Source organism: Callorhinchus milii, unplaced genomic scaffold (assembly GCF_018977255.1).
Source record: "Callorhinchus milii isolate IMCB2004 unplaced genomic scaffold, IMCB_Cmil_1.0 Scaffold3, whole genome shotgun sequence".
Taxonomy (NCBI): Eukaryota; Metazoa; Chordata; class Chondrichthyes; order Chimaeriformes; family Callorhinchidae; genus Callorhinchus; species Callorhinchus milii.
In genome coordinates, this window is record NW_024704744.1 from 60902213 (window position 1) to 60924772 (window position 22560).

A 22560-nucleotide genomic window follows, 5' to 3' on the forward strand; every position below is an offset into this window, starting at 1 on the left:
AACTCCTCCTCACCCTAAAGACCGACAAAAGGAAATTACTCGAGGCATTGCTAAAAACAGCTCGTCTCTTAAAGCTGGCAGTGGTGGGAATGTGCCTGGCGCATCAACTAACCACCCTCAGCCTATTAAAGAGAAGGTTGATGCTGTCAAGGGTATATCAGCAGTAAGGCAACCTTCACCTAAAAGTCAACAACAGGTACACAGAGAGAGTCCACCTCAGCGGACCTTTGCGAAAACATCTGCTGGTAAGCCCTTGGCTAGCAGTACGAACCACACTGACAAAGGCAGAGAGGTTTCGCCAAGACGAGTGGTTTCTGCTTCACAGAAAGCTGGTGACCTGCAGGAATCCAGACAAGCTGCTGCAAGCATTTTGGACAAAGTAGAGGCTCATACTGAAGAGAAGAGAAGAAAATCTGAGGAGATTTCTAGAAGTCCCTCTTCTAAAGGAGGGAATACTGAGAAAAAGGATTCTCAAAGGCCTTTGGTCAGGCAGGGAAGCTTCACCATAGAAAAACCGAGTAGCAATGTACCCTTAGAACTTATCCCTCGCATCACTAGGGAGGGTGGGTCACCAGGTGCTACTTCTGCAACTGGTAGAGAGAGAAGTAACTCCATTGGCACAGATTCCAGCATGGACACAACTGTTTTGCTGAAGGACACTGAAGCAGTGATGGCATTTTTAGAAGCAAAGCTAAGAGAAGAAAACAAACTGGACGGAGGAGCCGATACCCCAAGCTACCATGTGGATGATTCCATTTCTCCTGAATCAGATATTGATACAGCGAGCACCATCAGTTTAGTTAGTGGAGATGCAGAAAAGAAGTCTATTCAGAAACGGAGAACTCTGAGTAGCCTCCACAAGGAAAAGAGCTTCACAAAATCTCCTGCCAAGGATCAGTCTAGAATTACTACAACAAATGCAAGAGACAAACTTGCAGATAAAAAAACAAAAAGTCGTGCTTCAGATGCGAATGTTAGATCAGAATCGCGCAGACCTCTACAAACCACTGGGCGAGCAAGACAGGCCTCGTTTGATTTAACAGATGATGATCAAACATCAAGTTTACCTCAATCCACCATCTCAGATTTTCTTTCTTCAGATCAAGAGACCTATTCCAGCAGGTCACAAGGGCGAACATCGTTTACATCCACTGATGAACTGTTGCATTCCAAACTGGAAGGTAGTAAATTATCCAAGACAAAAACTAGTGCTGTTAATAGCTCCACTGGCAAATCGACAAACCTACCGAAGCCTCGGCCTACTAGAACATCCATTTTACGGAGAGCACGCCTGGGAGATGCATCTGATAATGAGCTGGCAGATGCAGATAAGGTTTCAGTGGTTTCTGAAGTGTCTACTACCAGTTCAACCACATCAAAACCTCCCTCGGGCAGAAAGACTCCCTCTAGATTAGATCTACTTGCTCAGCCTCGACGTAACCGTTTGGGCTCTATATCTGCACGCAGTGACTCTGAAGCAACAATAACCAGAAGTAATGTCAATCGAGCTTCAGACTCCTCCTTTAGAAGTAACCTGCGGACCACTTCCACATCGGATAACAAACCGTCTCCCAGGATGCGTGCAAACAGCATTTCAAGAATGCCAGATTCATCTAAAACCAAAACTTCAACAGCAGGACATGGGCCTCCATCAGGTAAACTTTTCCTAAATTTTCTGCGTAACTCTTATCTAGTCTTAATTGGAGGAGATAATGTCCTTTTATTTGTCATTGTAATTAACGTTTCATCAAAATGTCATGATAACTCAAAGTGATTCATATTTTCCCTGAAAGACTTCTACTGAAAAATGTATGTGGCAAATTATCTTGTGTACATTTTATTTATTTGTGCCATCTGTTTGATCAGTCTTTGTTGCATTTAAATGAAAAATGTCTACATATAAGTAATCTGGGATTCATTCTTCAAAGTTTTGGAACTGAAGAGTTTTGTGATTGATCATAAGGGATGAAATCTGAATTATTTTATACAATAACATATTGGAATTGTCTTTATTGCTCATACATTCAGTTCATTTGCAAGGTGCTCGATGGAGACGCTTCCCTACTGAATACGCTTCAACTTCAGAGGATGAATTTGGGTCAAATCGCAGCTCACCTAAACATACTCGCTTGCGCAGCACTGCAGCACTGAGGACCAGCAAGCTGCAGAACACTAATGCAGTATCAAGCAACATGTTGCTGAAAAACAAGATGAAGGAGCAGGATGATTATATAAGAGACTGGACTGCTCACAGTGAGGAAATTGCCAGGTATCTTTCTATATCAAAGTAGGTGTTCTTTATTATTTTAGCTAGATGATAAATTTAGGATAGAATTGTAAATGAGAATGTTCTACTTTGGGCTGCTATCTTACCCTATTTATTTAGGCAATCGACTATTTTGAATTGAAACTTGAAAACAAACATGACTTGCTTCTCCCTTCAGTTTTTACACTACTCTAGTGTCTCTAAAAGGCAGCAATTTGTGTTGCAATGCTTCTAAAAGTCGACCGAAATTGTGAATGCTCTATTTAAGCATGAAGCCATCACTGCTGAGCCTGACCTGATGTGTCATCTACATATTGTGTATATGATGGTATATTCGACTTGTGTATTGCAAATTTGAAAAGAGAATCCTGGTTAGGTTTTTATATATCTAGGGATATGGCAAGAATGTTCACTTTCATATGTACACAGTAGATACCCACTTCTACCCTTCTGCCTCTAGCCTCAACTCCAGGCCAGGGACTCTTCCCACTCAGCTCCGGTTAACCCTGTAAACCAAAGCCATAACGGGTAGGATGGTATTAGCGGGAAATCTTGCCAGGCAGTGCTTTCAGTGGCCTGGAACGGGACAGAGGTGACTTACACGAGTGAGGCCTTCACCCGACATCTGTGCTCTCAAACTACCACCCCATCTCCAACCTCCCCTTCTCCAAGGTCCTGGAACGAGTTGTTGCTTCGCTCCTTCCTCTCCCGCCCCTCGCTTCATGAACCCCTCCAATCGGGTTTCCGTGCTGCCCACAGCACAGAAACAACCCTGGTCAAAGTGACAAATGACATTCTGTCCATCTGCAACCGGGGCTCCCTCTGCCTCCTCGTCCTCCTTGACCTCTCTGCTGCCTTCGCCATCGTTGACCACTCTATCCTCATCCACCGCTTCTCCTCTCACCTCAACCTTCACGGCTCTGTCCTTGACTGATTCAGATCGTACCTTTCACACCGCCTCCATTTTATCTGCACAAATGATTTCTCCCACTAGTCCCCGTACAGTCTTGTGTGGCGTTCCTCAGGGCTCTGTCCTTGGTCTCCTCCTCTTGAACATCTGTATGCTTCCTCTGGGTGACATCATCTGCAGACGTGGAGTCAACCTCCACATGTATGCGGATGACACTGAAACTACATCACTGCCTCCACTCTTGACTCTAGGACCACTGCTGTCCTAACAGAATGTCTGTCAGACATCAAGTCCTGGATGAGAGCAAACTTTCTTCAGTTGAATGTCAACAAGACCGAGGCCATTCTGATTGGCTCCCGTCAGCTCCTCTACACCTCAGGCGCTGACAGCATCACCATCCACGGATGCAAACTCCACCTTATGAACCCAGTCCGGAACTTTGGGGTCTTGTTTGACCCTCAACAAAATTTCTACCCCACATCCGTGCCATGACCCGCTCTGCCTTCCCCCACCTCCGCAACATTACCCGGCTCCGCCACTATCTCACACTGTAGGCCGCCGAAACCCTCATACACGCATTTATTACATCGAGGCTTGAATATGCAAACTCCTTGCTTGTCGGCCTCCCCAACTCCTCCCTCCATAGGCTGCAGATCATCCAGAAATGTGCAGCCCATGTACTCTCCTCCTCCAGGCTTCGTGACACTATCACCCCAGTTCAAGATCCTGGTCCTCACCTTCAAAGCCCTCCATGGTCTTACTCCCCCCTACCTCTGCGACCTCCTAACCCCCAATCATCCTGTCTGGTCCCTCTGCTCAGCAGGCTCGGGCCTGCTTCACGTCCCCCACCTCGCCCGCCACACCATTAGCGGGCGGGCCTTCTACCACTCTGCCCTTACCCACTGGAACTCCATCCTGCAGTCACTCCGCCTCACCCCCTCCCTTGCCTCCTTCAATACCCATTTCAAGACCCTCCTCTTTGACCGTGCTTTCGATCTCCCTGCCCTCCAATCTCCCCAATCCCGACCCCCAGTTTGGGTCTGAAACTCTGTCTAGCCCCCTGGGACGTCCTCCCGACGTGAAAGGCGCTATACAAATGTAATTTTGTTGTTGTTGATCTTGAAATCAATCCATTTGGCAATAGGGATCCGGTGGAGCCTGGCTAGAACTGGTGTGATGAGCGTAGAGAGTGTAGTATTGTGCACGTGCGTATGTGAGTGGCAGAGTGTTAGATTAGCTGGATTCTGTGCATGGTGGTGTTTGGGAGACTGGTGAGGCGAGCTTTTGAAAAGTCGAGTCAGTTGGTGACGAATGCGTGGACGAGTGTTTTGGCTGAGTCTCGGGTAAGGCAGGTTCAGAGGCGAGCCATGTGGCAGAGGTGGAAGAAGGCAGTCCAGGGACCAGATGTGGTTAAGTAAGGGCAGGTGTGGGTCAAACCTGACGCCAAGATGCTCACCGTTTCTGTAAGTCTGAGAGATAGGCTGGGGAGGTTGAGGAAGTCAGATAGACATAGTTATTCCCTCGCAATCATCTCTTCAGAGATGAATCAATCCAATTTTTGTGGCCCAGTTTACCACTCATCCCTGTGACATCCTTTTAAATGTTAATTCTCTTCAATGCTGCAATATCCTTCCTGTACTATGGCAACCAGATCTACAGATAGTACTCTAAATGTTGTCTAACCAAGGTTTTATATAAATTTAACATTACTTACCTACTTTTACACTATTCCTCAGGGCATAAGGCCGTAAAGAATTCAAATAGTCCTAAACTTTATCTTCTTATGCAGTTAATTTTAGATGTTGCAGATATGCAAATATAGGGCAATTCCAGTTCAAAAGGTACTGTTACAACTATTTTCTGGCTGCTGAACCATCCCTGAACTGTACATGTGCTTTGTTTTATGTAGAAGTATTCATCTTACATAAATCAGGTAAAAATAGATGAATTTGTTTTGTCTGCAGTATTTGAAATAGAGATACATTACCTCAATTTACAGAACTTATTTTTGAGCATTTTTCCTCACAACAATTTGAATTTACATGTATGTAGTGCCATTCATGTAAAAAAAAATCTCAAGGTGGTTAACTGGGAACAATGGAAACAAAACAAGAAATTTAGAGACAACCAAAGAAACAAAATATCACACGCTGCTTATGTTAAGTTACATTTAACCGGTGTACATAAGTAGAACTTTGGTTCATATGCAAATGTTTAGGTGTTCAGTTGGCAGCACTCTTGTTTCTAGGTAAAAAGGTTGTGGGTCCAGCACTCATCGTTCCTTTGATCACTTAGTCTAAGATGATATTCCAATGCAGTAGGGGGAGTGCTGTAATGTCAGAAGTGTTGTCCTTCAGATGAGATTATAAACCAAGGCTCTGTCTGCCTGCTCAGAGGATATTCAGACTTTGAAGATCCCATTACACATTTTGAAAAGACAAGGCAATTATGCTTGATGTCCTGGTAAACAATTTCCAGATTCAATTGGTCACCCACATCAAAGCAAATTGACTGCCGTGTTCGGCTATAAATGCAGAATTTACAGAAACGTTAAAGCATTCTCAACACAAAACTTGCATTTATATAGCACCCTTCACACCGGACAGGGTCTTGGAGTGCTTGAACACTAGTGTTAATCCTGTTCCCTGTGATACCGGTAACCACTCCATTTTTGATTGGGTTTTGTGTGGAAACAAACCACTCGTCAATGGATAGGGTTATTTTCTGCCTTGGCATTTATTTTCAAAAAAAATTAGACGATTCAAATATGTAACAAATTTTATGTGGGTTGTAAATTCAGGAATTTCTCTGTATATTGGAATTTACCCAAATTAGAATTTGTGCTTACCCTGCAAGACCCCTTATTGAAAGGACACAGAATCAGTATTGAACATTGATTTCTCTATACTGTGCTCCAGAATATTTTATTCCTCATTATACTATGTAGATCTTTCCCCTTCCCCAATCTGCTATTTCAATCTGAGAAAGATAGAAAGTATATAGACGTACTAAATGCTACTCACTCAGGAATTCTCTTGTATTTAGTTGAGTGTGGTACTTCTCCCTAAATGAAACATCATTCAGCCCGCGAATGTTGATGGCTTTAAATTTGTAATGGGTAATTCTTCAGGATTTGGTGTGCATTTTATGTTCTCAGGATCAGTCAAGATCTGGCCAAAGATTTGGCTATCCTTGCTCGTGAAATCCATGATGTGGCAGGTGAGATAGATTCTGTGAGTTCATCAGGCACTGCCCCTAGTACAACAGTAAGCACTGCTGCCACCACCCCTGGCTCCACCATTGACACCAGGGAAGAGGTAGGAGACCTTCATGGAGGGATGCCTAAGGTTCTTGCTTTTTTTATTTCTTTTTCATTTTAGCTATCACCTTGGCTACTATAAACACGTTTAATTTTTATTTAGTTTGGCCCATTTGGCTCAAATAATTGAATTAACGATTACCTGAATTTGATGAAATAATTGCTGTTTTATATAGCTCTTAAAATTAAACTGGAAAAGTTTCAAGCATTTTTTGAAAAAAAAGTAGCAAAATTGAAAGTGTTTACAGTATTTTGTACTCTGGTTAGAATATAGGATGCATTTGTTTCGTGTCTTTCATCTCTTTCTTCCTCCACCTCCCATGACCCAAATTAGCTTTGCCATTTATTTGTCCATAACTGTTTCATTTCTAAGGATGTTGGTTCTCACAAGGTGTCATCAAATTGATAAACCTTTGGATATCAAAACGTCCATTGGGTTAGAAAAAGGTTCTAGTAATGCATCCTAATTTGGTATTTTTCAAGAAAACTTTCAAACGAATACACCACTTATCTAAATTAAAAGATTCCTTAAATGTTTTAAATTATCTATTACCTTTTAAATTGTATGTCCACTGTATACATTCCCTGTAAGGGAACCAGCCTCTTTGACATTTCTTGCTGTTTGCAGTGCTAAATGGAAGTTTTTATTTAGAAAATATCTCTATTTTGTCAAATGATATGAAATGGCCAACAGAATCCGAGTTAAATAGTCTTATAAAGCATTTAAACCGAAGTTATGGTGTATTAATTTTTCTATTGTGCATAAGGGTCGCAGTTAACTGCAATTTGTTTCTGAATTCTAAAACATAACCTGATCTATACAGAAATCTCTTCATTATATACCAGCGTGTTTCACATCAGCATCATATTCCTTTTAGATAGAATATTAGAAAGCTTTTGTAGCAAAGCCCTTTCACAGGGTTGGATCTAATACTGCATAATCCCCGAACCATTTACTAATTCTGCGAAATATGACACAAGTAAGACAGATTACTATGATTAGTTGTTTAAGGATTAAAAAAAAAATCAATGACAGGAATTTATGAATGTGGCCATCAAGGATATGGTTATATAGACCTCAGGTTTATATATTTTCAGTAATTGGCTAATGTTCAACTAAAGTGATCATTTATTCAAATCACTTGTCTTGGAAACTTATCATGCAGCACTGCAATTACCAATTAAGGGTCATGTAACTGAAATCAGTTCTCTTAGTTTACTTACCATGCTTTGCATTTGACTGACTAATTGTAGTGAAACGTGCTGAGAAGGTGCTCTGAGAAATTCGCCAATAGTTAACTGTTCAAAAACATTTCTTCTTAACCTAGAATGAGATTACCCGTTTTCATGACTGGACAGAGATAGTTTTTTTTATAATGTGTTCATGATCTATTTATTGCATATAAAGGTTTAATGAATTTATTCTTAAAATGTTGCAAAACCTTATTTGAATTGGGTGTTGGATAATTGTCAGTTGGTGGCATTCTCACCTCTGAGTTGGAAGGTTGTGGTTCAAACACCATCAACAAAATAGCGCCTTATCATGTCGTTCGACGTCTCAAAGCACTTCACAGAATATACTGTAAAGTGAATTGACTATATTTTGTGGGTGAGATACAGCAGCCAATTGCACACAGTGTCCCACAAACAGTCGTGGATTGAGTGACCAAATTATTATCATTATTTATTTATTTTTTTGAAGGCGATCCGCCAATCGACTAGCAACCAGGTTTCTACTTACTGCTGGGTAAGCAGAGGCGTGTGGAGTAAGGAAACTCGCCCAACGTTTCGCCCTGCCCGGGAATCGAACCCATGTCCTCTCGCTTGCGAGGCGAGTACTCTAACCACTAAGCTACAGGACTCCACTCCATTTGCTTACAAATAATAAGTCATTACACTTTACAGTAACAATCCTGTGAATAGCTCTGAGATGTTCTGACATCATAAAATCTATATCAAATGCAAGGATTATTATTCTAAGATCAGCTGTTTATTAGATAAATTTTCAGTGCAGGTTCTACCACTATGATTGGAAAAATTTGGGATTAGCAAAATTAAATATTAATGCAGTTGACATCTTAATGGAAAAATCCATTAATGCAAATTTGATTTAAGAGTCTGATATTTTAAAGCAGTTGTGCAGCGCTACTGTCAAATTTTGGATGTCAAGATACTGGCTAAATGCAGAGCTCTTATGGGAAAACAAATTCTGACATTTGTCTGATGTAAACTCAGCCATACTTGTAGAGCAAAATCTAATCTGAGAGATTTACAAAAGCATTTGTAACTATCAAGTCCTGTAGGTACCTTGGTGTATCTGAAGCCAACCCTCAGTTTCCTTTGCCTGCAATCTGGCTTCACAAAAGTTAACAGTCCAAGCAGTGTTTCCAAGCAGAGGAATGGTCTCGAACATGTGTAAGTAGGTACCTGGAAATTTGCTAATTGCAAATGCTTTTGCAAATCTTGCACATTTGACCCAGTGTTTTTAACCAAAAGATGTGGTGTGGAAGGATCTACTTCAGTGAGGTAGGTCTGGAAACACCAGTGATGTCTTATGTTCTCATGTAATGTAGATTTGAGTATCTTGCATAAGTCATATTTGCATGAAGTAAAACTAAGTTCAGTAACCTTCATTGCCTACTTTTTTTATTTTCCGTTTATTTTTAGTTAGTTGATCGAGTTTTTGATGAAAGTCTGAATTTTAGAAAAATACCTCCAGCAACTGGAAATGGCAGACCAGGTGACCCAAGATCTCGAATTTCAGAGTCTGCTGATCAACAGGCTGCTTCAAAGCGGAAGACATGGAGTAGGGATGAAGTAAGAATTAATAGCTGTTTCTGTTTCCTTGTTCTATTCAATAAATCTTCATGAAAAGTGATCCTTGCAGTCTCTTAGAAAAAATAGTAGGAATTGGAAAGAACAAGCGACAACAAAAAAAATTAAGCGAATTACAGAATCTATACTTTGTTTTAAAACTGAATTAAGATGACTGTTGTATGGTTATACAGAGGTAAACAACTTAAACATATATGAAACAAACCTCAAAATACCTGACACAATAAGATTAGAACTGAATGAAATGTAGGCAAACACAACAACTAATTATCACCAGAAACTCCCTCAAACATTAATGAAATGTAGTTTATTTGAACTGTGGCATCAAGTTGGACAAGGAGGCAGTAGAAGTCATGATGTAAAGTAGCTAAGTGTTGAGTAGTCATGCAAACTGATTGTCGATGTCATAATTTTTCATGCACGTTTTATGTGCTTGGAAAACATTCAAAACATCAGTTTCACCTTGGTTTTCATTTTTTCAAATATTTTTGCAGATCAACAAAATTCAATGGCAGTGCACCAGCTCTGCCAACATGCACTTCCTGTCTTAGTGCAGGAGGAAGCTGATCCCATTGATTTTGTTAAACAATTATTCTTCACTTCAGGTTAAAACAATTCTTTTGTAAGGATGCTATTTTCTTTTGTTTCTAGGGAAGTACTTGGAGCAAAATGTTCTTTCTCAAAAATTATCTTCCCCCAATTCAAATGCTTTTAGGATATCCAGAATTAGTTCTCCACAGGCAATTAATCCTGCCTGCAGCAACCAAAGAATAAACTTCTAATGCATTACCTGAACTCTAGTTAGTTTGTGTATTTGTAATTAAAATTTTATATTTCCTTACAAGTATGAGCAGTGGAGAAATAATTATTTTGTGTTCCATCAAGCAAGCTGTATATTATGATGTAACCAAACATAGATGAATTGAAATCACTTCAACAGTTCCTGAAGTAGTATTTATTCATTTCAGCAAAACTATTTTGTATTTCTGCAGTATGAAATCCTAGCTGTAACTTCTACATAAAAAAATTCCACCTATGTTGGAGTGCAGACTGCTGAATACATTTTAATTGAATTGTCTCATTTATATAGGATTTATTTAGATTGGTAATTGTGGTTTGAGTAGTTTTCTATATGACCTCAGTCTGTGTTTTAAAAAGTAGGATTTAATAACTGGTTACATAGTTTCTACTGTAACTCATTGGTTGAAAATGAGATGTCCGCTTGTTGAAGTTGGGTTTTATTTCCCAAGGGATTTTCATGATGGTAAAAATCTTGGTAAAAGACGATTTTTATTAAAGGGTTTTCCAACTCATATAAAATAATTTGTGCCGCTTGTGTAAAGCTGTTTGTTGAATGCAGAATGTATCTGTTGTCAATGGGACCTGCATATTTGGTATACTGTCACTCTTTAGTTACTTGTTCCCCTCCTTTCTTACCTTTTAAATTACTTAACACCACAAATGCTCTTTATTAGACAGCTGGACTTGTACTGATGGAACTTGTACTTGCTGGTGGAACTTTTAATTTTTATTTATTAATACATGGAGTATGGTGGTCTGACTTGTGCAGTTGGAAACCCTGAGATCACCCACCTCAATATGTTTTTTTAAGTAGTACTGAATTTCACTTTCTCCATTGCATATTTTCATAAAAAGACCAATAGGATTGATGACAAGTTTATTTGTGTTAAATGTTTGACCTGTTGTAACAAACCACCACCTGCCAGCTGTTATTATGAAATATTTACTGTGATGTGTTTTCTAGCTTGAGGCTTCTAGGTTTTCTAGTTTTCTTTACAAGCCTACTTACTCATTTGATGTATTTTTGAATCTCTAGGCAGTTTTAGACAGCCTGATGCTGACCTCTGTGTCCCAGTTATCTCAAAAGATAAGACACATCATGGAGAAAACTGCTCTGAAGATCAGGTAATTTGATAACTATATTCTTGGTTGAAATTGTAGAATTTCCAGTTTTAACATATCTTTGAGCAGCTGTTTTGAGATGCAATTTGACTATTTCCAAAACTATCTAAGTAGCAAAACTTGTATTGCAGCTATTGATCACATTCTATCATGTGTTTATGTAGCCATGGTGGTACACTACATACCCAGATTACTCTGTTATCCACATGCATGAAGAAACTAATGTGTAGCCGCATAAAGAATTGGATGTACATTGTTTCCTTCCTGAAGTGAAATAACACAGAAACAAGTGCATTGATCATTATAAACTAAAATTATGCAAAATCCATTAGATTCCCATCACAAGAGACTGCCATCTATACTTGTCAGTGTTTGTAATATCTTTACATATTTGTTCATTATAAGATTTAATTAAACGTCCACTTTATTCTTCTTTATTCTGTGGAAATTATTTTGGCAGTGTTTCAACTATCTTACATTTTCCTTATTGAACTGAACACTGGTATATATTCTTAAAGTTGTACGATTCCATTTTCTCAGATAAATTATATTGGACTGCTGCTAAGATTAGCACAGTTCATTTCTACTAATTCTAACTGATGTGCACCTTTCTGAATTTGTACAAAATAATAAATCTGCTAATGCTGAGAAATGTAAGCCAGTAAGATTTGATTTTGTGTATTAAATCAAGAAGATGGATCTGGCAGTAAAGCAAATTTATTTTTAGGAGCCAGAGGGGTTTTAAATTCTGGTTGTGATATTTTTAAAGCATAAGTTGTTTGTTTGTTTTAAATTGCTTATTCGGAGACATTCAGTGGCTGTGCCTTCTGGGGAGGTTACTTTGCTCTGTTTACTAAGTGTACCAAAGTTTAGGATTTACACTTCAAAAGGGAAATCCCATAATTTGTAGACTTTGCAAGATTTGATTCAGCTCTTGAATACAGAATGCCCCTGGAGTTATAGTCAACCTAGGTGATATACATTATATTGTAATTAGTTAGGCAAATCAAGGACATCTATTGTCCAATTTGTACAATTTGTTTCCATTCTGCTGACTTATTTTGTGATGATAATAATCTCTCATACACAGCTACACCATCTTATCAATACATTTCTGAATTCGGATCTCGCTCATGAGTGCCAGTAAAAATCCCATTCTTGCAATTGCACTTCGTGCTCTGAATATAGTTTATTTTTGGTGAGGACAATTACAAAAACACCCACCTTTCTCTAAAGTTTTTTTTAAAAGAAAGATTTCTCAAAATTCCCTTGTACAATAAGTGAATTATTGATGAAAGTTTTATCATCAAACACTAGTTGTTTTATCAGTCAGTCCATGGAACTAGTATAACTCGATGGATCACTGATAATTATTTATATCCAGTGCTGGCGGAGTGTGTGTGCAATACAGAAGTTGCTGCTTTCATCAGCATTCTCCCTTTAATACTCTGTCTATTGCAGGAGATCTCCAGGTACTTTGTTTTCAACAATTTAAATTTTAAACTATTTCATGTTATTGCAGCACTTTGCCATATTTGTGAATAACATCCCAATTAAATAATTGAGTATTCTTGTATGGACTTAATTGCAATATGAAATGCATATACTTATTTGATATTCAATTCTATAGTTCTCTTTATTTGGTTTCTGTTTCCACGTTGGAATCAATTAAGATATTTAAATCGACACTTGAGGAATGTAAAGGTATTCAATATAATTGAGGTTAGATGTGAGAAATTAGAATTTTCATCCAGTTAGTTGCTTAATCTTGCACAGCCAAATAAAATTGTCAAAAAGGCAAATGTGCAAGTTTAGTGATGACTTTTTTTCTCTAGCTGTCGTATCTTATTAAATAATGTACTTCTAGGCTTTCAAACAAGTCTCCTGCATCCCCACTTAAAAGATAATGATTATAATATAGAGTGGGCAAGATTAAAACCTTACATTGTCATACAAAAAGAACTCATTGCAAAAGAAATTCTGTATGTATGGAAGCTCTGGAATAAAACTGCCTTTGTTAACTGTTAAAAGGAACGTTAAATCAGTTGGTGGCAACATTTCTCAAACACTAATGTATGCTAGGATGTCCAGTTTCCTGATTGTCTCTTTACTCTTTTCTCAACATTTTTACCCTATCTACTCTTTTTGTGTATAAATTACTTTCTTGAACTTTCATCGCCCTGAACCTCTGAAACTACCTCCCTCAATTCTCCTTGTTTGCCTGACTTCGTAGTGCACCTCAAAACGTTTCTCTTCAACTGCGCCTTGGGTCACCTCCCCTTTCTTCCCCACATCCGTGCCATGACCGGCACTGCCTACCACCATCTCCGCAACATTGCCAGACCCCTCAGGCGGCTGAACCTCTTGTACACACATTCAGAATAACATTTGGGCTTTACTATGCAAACTCCCTGTTTGTTGACCTCCTGAACTCTTCCTTCCATAGGCTGCAGATCATCCAGAACTCTGCAGCCCATATCCTCTCCTGCACCAGGCTCTGCAACTCCATCATCCCCATCCTCGCCCAACTCCACTGGCTTCCCATTACACAGAGGATACAGATCAAGATCTTGGTCCACGTCTTCAAAGCTCTCCATGGCCTTGCTCCCCCCTACCTCTGCGACCTCCTAATCCCCTAACAACCTGCCCGCTCCCTCCACACAGTGGGCTCCGGCCTGTTTCACGTCCCTCGCTTGCCCCATCATTGGCAGGAGGGCCTTCAGCCACTCTGTCCCCACCCTCTGGAACTCCATCCACAGTCCCTCTGCCTCGCCGCCTCCCTTGCCTCCTTCAAGGCCCATCTCAAGACCCTCCTTTTCGAAGGTGTCTTCGATCACCCTCCTTCCATCCCCTGCTCTCCACCCTCCCCGATCCTGACCCCCAGCTCGGGTCCAAAACACTGACTGTCCAGCACTTTGGGACGTCCTCCCGACGTGAAAGGCGCTATACAATGTAATTTTGTTGTTGTTGTTGATGCAAAATGTGACTTAGCCACTTTTTCAACAAGTATTTAAAGAAAGCAAGACTGTTGCGCTGCAGTATGTTCACCAATGCTGGAACACAGACACTAGTTAAGTACAAAACTACTGTAAAGAAATAATGCTCAGAAGTAAAGCGACGGACAGCTCTAAATAGCTTATCCGAGTTGGTTCAGGAATAGTACAGAGTGCTGCATGGGAACATAAGCTATTCACAGTAAATGTATTGCCTGTGAGAACAGAAAAAAGGAAATTTTAACAAATTTTAAATGTTAAGTGATTGTCAATAAAAATGCAAAAGCAGCCCTCCATAAGCAGTCTCGTTTAGTCTCTCCTCAGATCACTGCAAGTAAAATCAAGGTTTCTTCAGCTATGTGACAAAGCTCGGTGTGAAAGACTGGAGACAAACTGAATGCTATGATAATGTAGAGGAGAAACTAGAAAATAAACATACAGTCAAATATAGGATTATTAAAAAGACAGCAGCATGGTGGAATGTGGAGAAATACTGTAATACACATTAGATCTCGGCAGTTAAAGAGAGCAAGACAGAATCAAAACAAAATAAAAAGCAAGAATGATTCAGAAAGTGAAAAAAACCACAATGTTCAGACAAACTACAGAAAATGCCATTAGATCCAAACATCAGAATGATAACTTGTAGTGTGCTATTTCATCAATTAGAATCCTAAAATAGTAAGAAAATGTTAAATTGATAAAATCTCTGATTCTAAATAAAATAATCTTGTAGAAAATGAAGCAAAGAAATGTGTTAAAATGATTTTTTAATTCAAACACTCCTACAATTTTTGATGGTATCTATTTGGTGAGATTTGAGAAAATGGCTTCTGACCAGTCTTTTAAATTTAAATGTGGAATCATTCTGAATTGCATTGATTTAAACATGAGTTTGAAATTTTATAATAAAATAATATGGATAGCAATATTACTGTGCCAAGAATAATGCTGCAAGACCCAATTTTGAGTAACCCAGGTCTTATTTATCCACCACTTCATTTCACTAGGCATATTGATGTTTGCTCATAGAAGCCCTCCCACTAATGCCAATGACTGCTGATGAAATAAAGATTCCTTCAGCTATGAGACAAAGCTCAATGTGAGAGAGTTACCCTGCTGGAGATCTTGCAGTGAGTTGTCTGCCTTAGCTTGGCTGTATAAAGGAAGCAACATAGACACCATTTTGCACAGTAAGCGAAAAGCAATAATCAGCCTAGTTCAGTTGGGCTTAGTTGGTACCAATTTTGCACAATTCAGAAGATTGTGCGTTCAACGCCATATTGGGACTTGAAGTTCGTAGCTCAAGGTTCAGGTTTGTAGCCTGAAGTTAGCACTTCAGTGCAATGCTAGGGAGGGCTGCGTTGTCAAAAGTGCAGTTCTTCAGATGAGATGTTAAACTAACGTCTGTCTGCCTATTCAGATGGATGCTAAAGATCCCATGGCACTATTTGAAAAGAGAAGGAACTTTCTTTTGGTATTCTGGGCAACCATTCTCCAGCTAAAATTAGTTATTCACTTAATGGCTGTTTGTCGGAATTGCTGTGTGCAAATTACCTGCCGTGTTTGCTAAAAATTGTCAGTGGGACTTCACAGTAAATCCTATGGAACTTTTAAAGATGTTTCAGTGACATAAGGTGCTATATTTAAGGGCTCTGGGACACTGCCCGGTGTGGAGTGCGCTGTATAAATGCAAGTTGTTGTTGTATCAAATGCAAGGATTTGTAATATAGAACTAACAAATACTGCTCCCAAGCATTTAATTACAGAGAGCCATTAATTGAGAACTTGTTTTCAGACCAGCTTGTTGATCAGAAATGGGCAGTGAATGAAAATAGGAAGAATAGAGGAAAATCAGAGAAACTAATGGACAATTCAGACTGTTGATAGAACTATGACTTGTTAACCTATTCTACAAATATTTTTATTTCTGCCAAAGACACTGCTGTGTATATTCACACTAGTTCAAAAAAGAAATATGTATCTTAAAACAAATCCTTTTTCAAGCAGACTATAAGGATAATATTGATAATAATAATAATAATCCTCGCATTTGATATAGCGCTTCTCACGTCGGGAGGACGTCCCAAAGCGCTTCACAGAACACACTGTAAAGTGAATTGACTGTATATTTGTGGGCGAACGCGGCAGCCAATTGCGCACAGCAATGTCCCACAAACAGTCGTAGATTGAAAATTACCAATTTATTATTGTTTTTGTTTTTGGAGGGATTATTATTAGGCTCTGTGTGGAGTAAGGAAACTTGCCCAAGGTTTCGCCCTCTGCCTGGAATTGAACTCAGGTCTCTCGCTTGCAAAGCAAGTGCTCTAACCACTGAGCTACAGGACTCCACGTCCTGATCCTATTATAGATTATTGTGAGCGAGCAAATTGCTAAAGCCTGTTGGTTACAAAATTGTTGAAATTGCCTTGCACATTGCTGGGTTAGGGAGAAGATAAAGACTATTCATTTTTGGCATCTTTCTCTCTTCTCCCCCCCACCCCCCCCCCCCCCCCCCTCCCCCACCCACCACCACCCCATGTGATATATGAAGATATTGGGCTAATTTTATGCCTCCTTCCTTCCTCCCTCCTTCAGCCCTGACCAATTTTATCTGGAGATTTGTTTCCCAGGACACTCAGAGAAAATCCCTTTTGTTTTTCAAATAGTGCCATGGGATCTTTAGCATCCATCTGAGCAGGCAGACAGAACCTCAGTTTAACATCTGCTAACAGATCATTGCAGTCTCACGTATGGCCATTTAGGATTAGATTATCAAGTATAGTATGAGTCTGTATCTCAGCTTGGTTTACTATTGTGAAAAGAGAAAGAACAAAGAGAAAATTGAAGGAAGAAAACTTGTTCTGAGCTAAATTTAATAAGGGATTAAATGAATGAAAGTGTTAAAGAAAGGTATCCATATATTTTGCATGTAATACTGAACATATTACATTCAATACATGTATCGACCGCAACTTTATAATACTCCCAGCCCTCCACCTTCCCTGATTCCATCCTGGCCAGTGTTTAGACTCCATACAAGTCTCCACCCTTCCTTACCCTTCTGTCACCTCTCCCTCATGTGAAGGTTCAGCTTCCTCTTGAATGCATCTATACTATCTGATTGAACCACCACTTCAGGCAGCGAGTTCCACAGTCTGTGTGAAGTAGTTCCTCCTAAATTCTCTTTTTGATCCCCTAATCGCTGTTATATATTTGTGTCTCCTGGTTATGGACTCCCCAACCAGTGGGAACAGCTTCTTATGTTGACATTATTGAACCCTTTTATAATTTTAAACATTTAGATTCCCCCCTTAAAAAGTCTTCTTTAGTGAAAAGAGTCCAATCTATGCAGTCTATCGTGATAGCAGTAACCTGCCAGCCTTGGTATCATCCTCATTAACCTACACTGTTCTCTTTCCATTGCTGCTGTATCCTACCTCTAATGTGTAGACCAGCAATGGATACAATACTCCAAATGTGGTCTAACCAATATTCTGTATAAATTGAACATCACCAACTCTGTTTATATTCTATTCCTCTAGATATAAAGCCCAAGACCCTTTTTATATATTAGTAATATTCCTGTGTAGGTACCTGTGTAGCTACTTTTAGAGATTTGTGAATCTGAATTCCCTGACTCTTTGCTTCTGCACCTCTCATAGGTTCCAACATTTCCAGACTATAAACGGCTTATTTATTTTTTCCTGCCGAAGTGAATTACTTTGCATTTTCCTACATTAAACTTAATTTGCTATTTATCTGCCCATTCTGCTAGCCTGTTTGTCTTCCTGCATTCTTGTGCAATCCCCTTCACTGTCTACCATTCCCCCCAGTTTGGTGTCATCTACAAATTTTAATACCAAACCTCCAATACCTGAATCCAAATCATTTATGTATATAAACAGTAGTGGTCCGAACATGGATCCCTGTGGAACACCACTTCCTACTGCTTTCCAGCTTGAGAAGACACCTTTAACTCTTTCTTTGCTTTTGGTTTCCTAACCATTCTTTAATCCATTCTGCTATCTCTTCCATGATTCCACATGCCCCTGTTTTAATCATAACGTCATGTGGTCTTCTGGACATCCAGATACACGATATACACTGCGTTTCCCTCATCTACTTTATCAGATTACATCTTCAAGAAAATCGATAAGGTTGGTCAACCATTACCTTCCTTTCCTAAATCGATGCTGGGTTAAATTAATCCTCGGCTGCAGTACGATAATTTTTTTAAAAAAGTAATCTTTTGGGACTTTGTGAGTCAATTAAATTAACGTTGAAGAATTTTGTGAGGTACAAAAGAATGATTAAACACTCTGAGACAAATTGAAGTAATAATTTTAAAGCTTATCTGTTCCATCAAAATCTCTTCAGAGAAAATCATCAACCTTGGAATTTGAAATTCAGATTTCAAAAACAATCAGAAGATGTAAACAAAATCAAATTTAAAATTGCAAAACCAAAAGAGAAGGACTTTATGTTTAAAAAGCCTGCTCCAATAAGATTTGTAATTCTAAAGTAAAATTATCTGATAGCAGGGGAAATGAGCAAATATTTATATAACCAACAGAAGGCAATACATTTTTCTGAAAATGTCATCTGTCACAGTACAAAGGGCAGTCTGCTGTATTTAGCAAAAAATATGCACATTGTCATCTCAATGTACCTGTGTGAAATATGAAGTTAGAATCTTATAATGTCATGTATAAATGACTTATGGCTTCTAACAAGAACCAAGTTATAATAATGAGTCAAAGTTTCAAATCAACAAAGCAATTCACCTGGCACAACACACAGTATCATAACATTCCAGTCAAGCCTTCCCATGTTAAGGATCCTACCTTTCAGATCCCACCTTTCACACCATCTTCACTTTGTCTCCACAAACGGCTTCTTCTCCAGTATCCGCACCATCTTGTGCAGCGTTCCTCAAGGCTCTTTCCTCGGTCCCCTTCTCTTCAATATCTACATGCTCCCTCTTGGTTAAATCATCCGCAGACATGGGGTCAACTTCCACATGTATGTGGATGACACCAACCCTATCTCTACCTCCACCCTTGACTCCAGGACCACTACTGTCCTGAAAGAATATCTGTCAGACAAGTCCTGGATGAGAGATAACTTTCTCCAATTGAATGTCAACAAGACCGAGGCCCTCCTAATTGGTTTCCATAAGCGCTTCCACACCTCAGCATCACCATCCAATGATGCACACTTCACTGAGTCAGTCCGGAACTTTAACATCTTGTTTGACCCTCAACTGACCTTTCTACCACAAATCCGTGCAATGACCCACTTTGCCTTCCCCCATTCGCAATATCGCCCGCCTCCACCACTGCCTCTCCCTCTCCCTTCAGGCCACTGAAACCTCATCCGTGCATTTGTCACGTCTAGGCTCGACTATGCCAACTCCCTGGTTATCGGCCTTCCCAACTTTCTCTCTACAAGCTGCAGATCATCCAGATTTCTGCAGCTCAAGGCCTCTCCCACACCAGGCTCCATGACCCTATAATCTCCACCCTTGCCTGGCTCCACTGACTCCCCATCCCTCAGAGGATAGGGTTCAAAATTTTTGTCCTCACCTTCAAGGCCCTCCACGGCCTTGCTCCTTCTTACCTCTGTTACCTGCTAACCCCACATCAACCTGTCTGCTCCCTCCTGCTGCACATCCTCTGGCCAGCCCGGACCATCCCACCATTGGCGATTGGGCTTTCAGCCTCTCTGCGCCCATCCTTTAGAAGTCCATCCCACAATCCCTTCGTCTTGCTCCCCCTTCTTCAAAGCATGCCTCGACCATGTCTGTGGCCACTCTCCTACCCCTGCCCTCCACATGCCCCGATCCTAAACCCCTGCTTGGGTGTCTGACACATGTGAAACCCATCACCATGCTTAAGAATATCCAAACCAAACTGAGTTCCATATCGATATTTATTGGAATGCAATGCGCATTCTCTCCCTAAAAGAACAAATCCTAACCATGGAGATTCTTATGTGCAGTTTGGCAATGGGACCTGGAATCATTGCATTTCAGTCAGATCTCAGAAGTGAAAACCCTGGCTTGTGCTTTGTTTTCTCCTAACTAGGTGCACTAATAAAATCAATGTAGTGCCTGGCTTAGATCAGCTAACTAAGCACAGGCCAAATCAAATCTGCAAGTTTATAATCTGTGTGATCTATTGCCACAGTAAATCTTGAAGAAACGTAAATGTTTTTCTAAAAAGCTTCCCATTCATTTTTTATAACTTATAGTGCTTCTGCAAATAATTTTCTAAGCATTGTTTGTACATTGTCGACATCTCAAAGTGCTTCAGAGGATATATTGCAAAGTAGATTGTAATTTGTAGGTGAAATGCAGCAGCCAATTTGTGCACAGCAGTGTCCCACAAGCAGCCATGGAGAGAGTGACCAATTTTAATTGGGGGATTGTTGGCCAGGCCAGTCTGATTGTAAAAGTTTTTACAAATATATTAAGAGGAATAGGCTAGTGAGGGTAAATGTAGGTCCACTTCAGTCAGAGACGGGAGAAGTTGTAATGGGGCATAAGGACATGGCAGGGTACTTTGCATCTGTCTTCACCCTAGAAGACACAACAAGTCTGCCAACAATAGAGATGCACCAAGGGGATAAGAACAGGGAGCAACTTAGGGAAATTTTCATTAGTAGAGAATTGGTGCTAGGGAAACTGTTAGCACTAAAAAGTGACAAATCCCCTGGTCCGGATGGCTTGCATCCCAGGGTTTTAAAAGAGGTAGCTTATGAGATAGTGGAGTCTGATCTTCCAAATTCCTTGGATTCTGGAACAGTCCCCATGGATTGGAAGATCACAAATGTCACACCACTATTTAAAAAAGGTGGAAAGGAAAAGATGGGGAACTATAGGGCAGTTAGTCTCACATCAGTGATAGGAAAAATTTTAGAATCATTGATTAAGGATGTGGTAGTGCGGTATTTAGGGGAGCACAACATAATTAGGCCAAGTCAACGTGGCTTTACAAAAGGGAAGTCATGTTTGACAAATCTCATAGAGTTTTTTGAGGATATTTCCAGTAAACTAGATAAGGGTGAATCAGTGGATGTGGTCTATTTGGATTTCCAGACGGCATTCGATTAGGTGCGACATAAAAGGTTAGTCCAAGATATAAGGGCTCATGGAATTGGGGGGAGCATATTAACGTGGATTGGGGAATGGTTAACAGGTAGGAAACAAAGAGTAGGGATAAACGGGTCCTTTTCAGATTGGCGGGATGTGACTAGTGGAGTGCCACAAGGATCAGTCCTTGGGCCTCAGCTATTTACCATCTACATCAACGATCTAGATGAGGACATTGAAGTTAATATATCTAAATTCACGGATGACACAAAACTAGGAGGAAGTGTCAACACAGAGGACGACATTAAAAAAATGCAGCGAGACATAGATAGGTTAGGTGATTGGGCAGGTAGGTGGCAGATGAAGTATAATGTAGGGAAGTGCGAAGTCATCCACCTGGTAGCAAAAACAGTAGAGCAGGTTATTTTTTAGAAGGGGAGAGATTGGAATGTGTTAGCGTCCAGAGGGACTTGGGTGTCCTTGTACACCAATCACAGAAAGTTAGTCTGCAGGTGCAGTAAGCAATTAGGATGGCGATCGGTATGTTAGCATTCATTATGAAAGGATTAGAGTATAAGAGGAGGGAAGTCTTGTTGCAGCTGTATAGGGCCCTGGTGAGACCACACCTGGAATACTGTGTGTAGTTTTGGTCTCCTTATTTAAGGAAGGATGTACTTGACTTGGAGAGGGTGCAGCGTAGATTTATTAGGTTAGTACCAGGGATGAAGGGGATGAGTTACGAGGATAGGCTGACCAATCTGGGCCTATATTCTCTAGAATATAGAAGAATTAGAGGGGATCTTATAGAAACCTATAAGATCATCAAAGGGCATGATAGAGTAGATAGTGGGAGATTGTTTCCCCTGGTTGGAGAAACTAAAACCAGGGGTCACAACCTTAAAATCAGAGGCCAGCCCTTTCGCACTGAGTTGAAGAAGAACTTCTTCACTCAAAGGGTGGAGAATGTATGGAACTCACTACCCCAAAGGGCTGTTGACGCTCAGTCCTTGAACATATTCAAGACTGAGATAGATATATTTCTTATTGCAAAAGGGATTAAAGGATATGGGGATAAGGCAGGGTTAGGTTATTAGCTGAGTTAGACGAGAAGATCAGCCATGATTGAATGGCGGGGCAGGCTCGAAGGGCCGAATGGCCTACTCCTGCTCCTACATGTTATGTTATGACACCAGGAGAAACTCGCTTCACTTTTCAAAT

The 22560-nt window shown here is 40.1% G+C and overlaps 1 protein-coding gene across 1 annotated transcript in view; it reads left to right on the forward strand.

The window, feature by feature from the left end:
- Positions 1–22560, forward strand: part of cep170aa (centrosomal protein 170Aa) — a 90506-nt gene that overhangs the window by 54390 nt on the left and 13556 nt on the right. The window contains 5 exon segments of the mRNA XM_042333017.1: positions 2–1655; positions 2029–2287; positions 6334–6523; positions 9163–9312; positions 11168–11256. Of these exon segments, the coding sequence (XP_042188951.1) occupies positions 2–1655; positions 2029–2287; positions 6334–6523; positions 9163–9312; positions 11168–11256 (2342 nt within the window).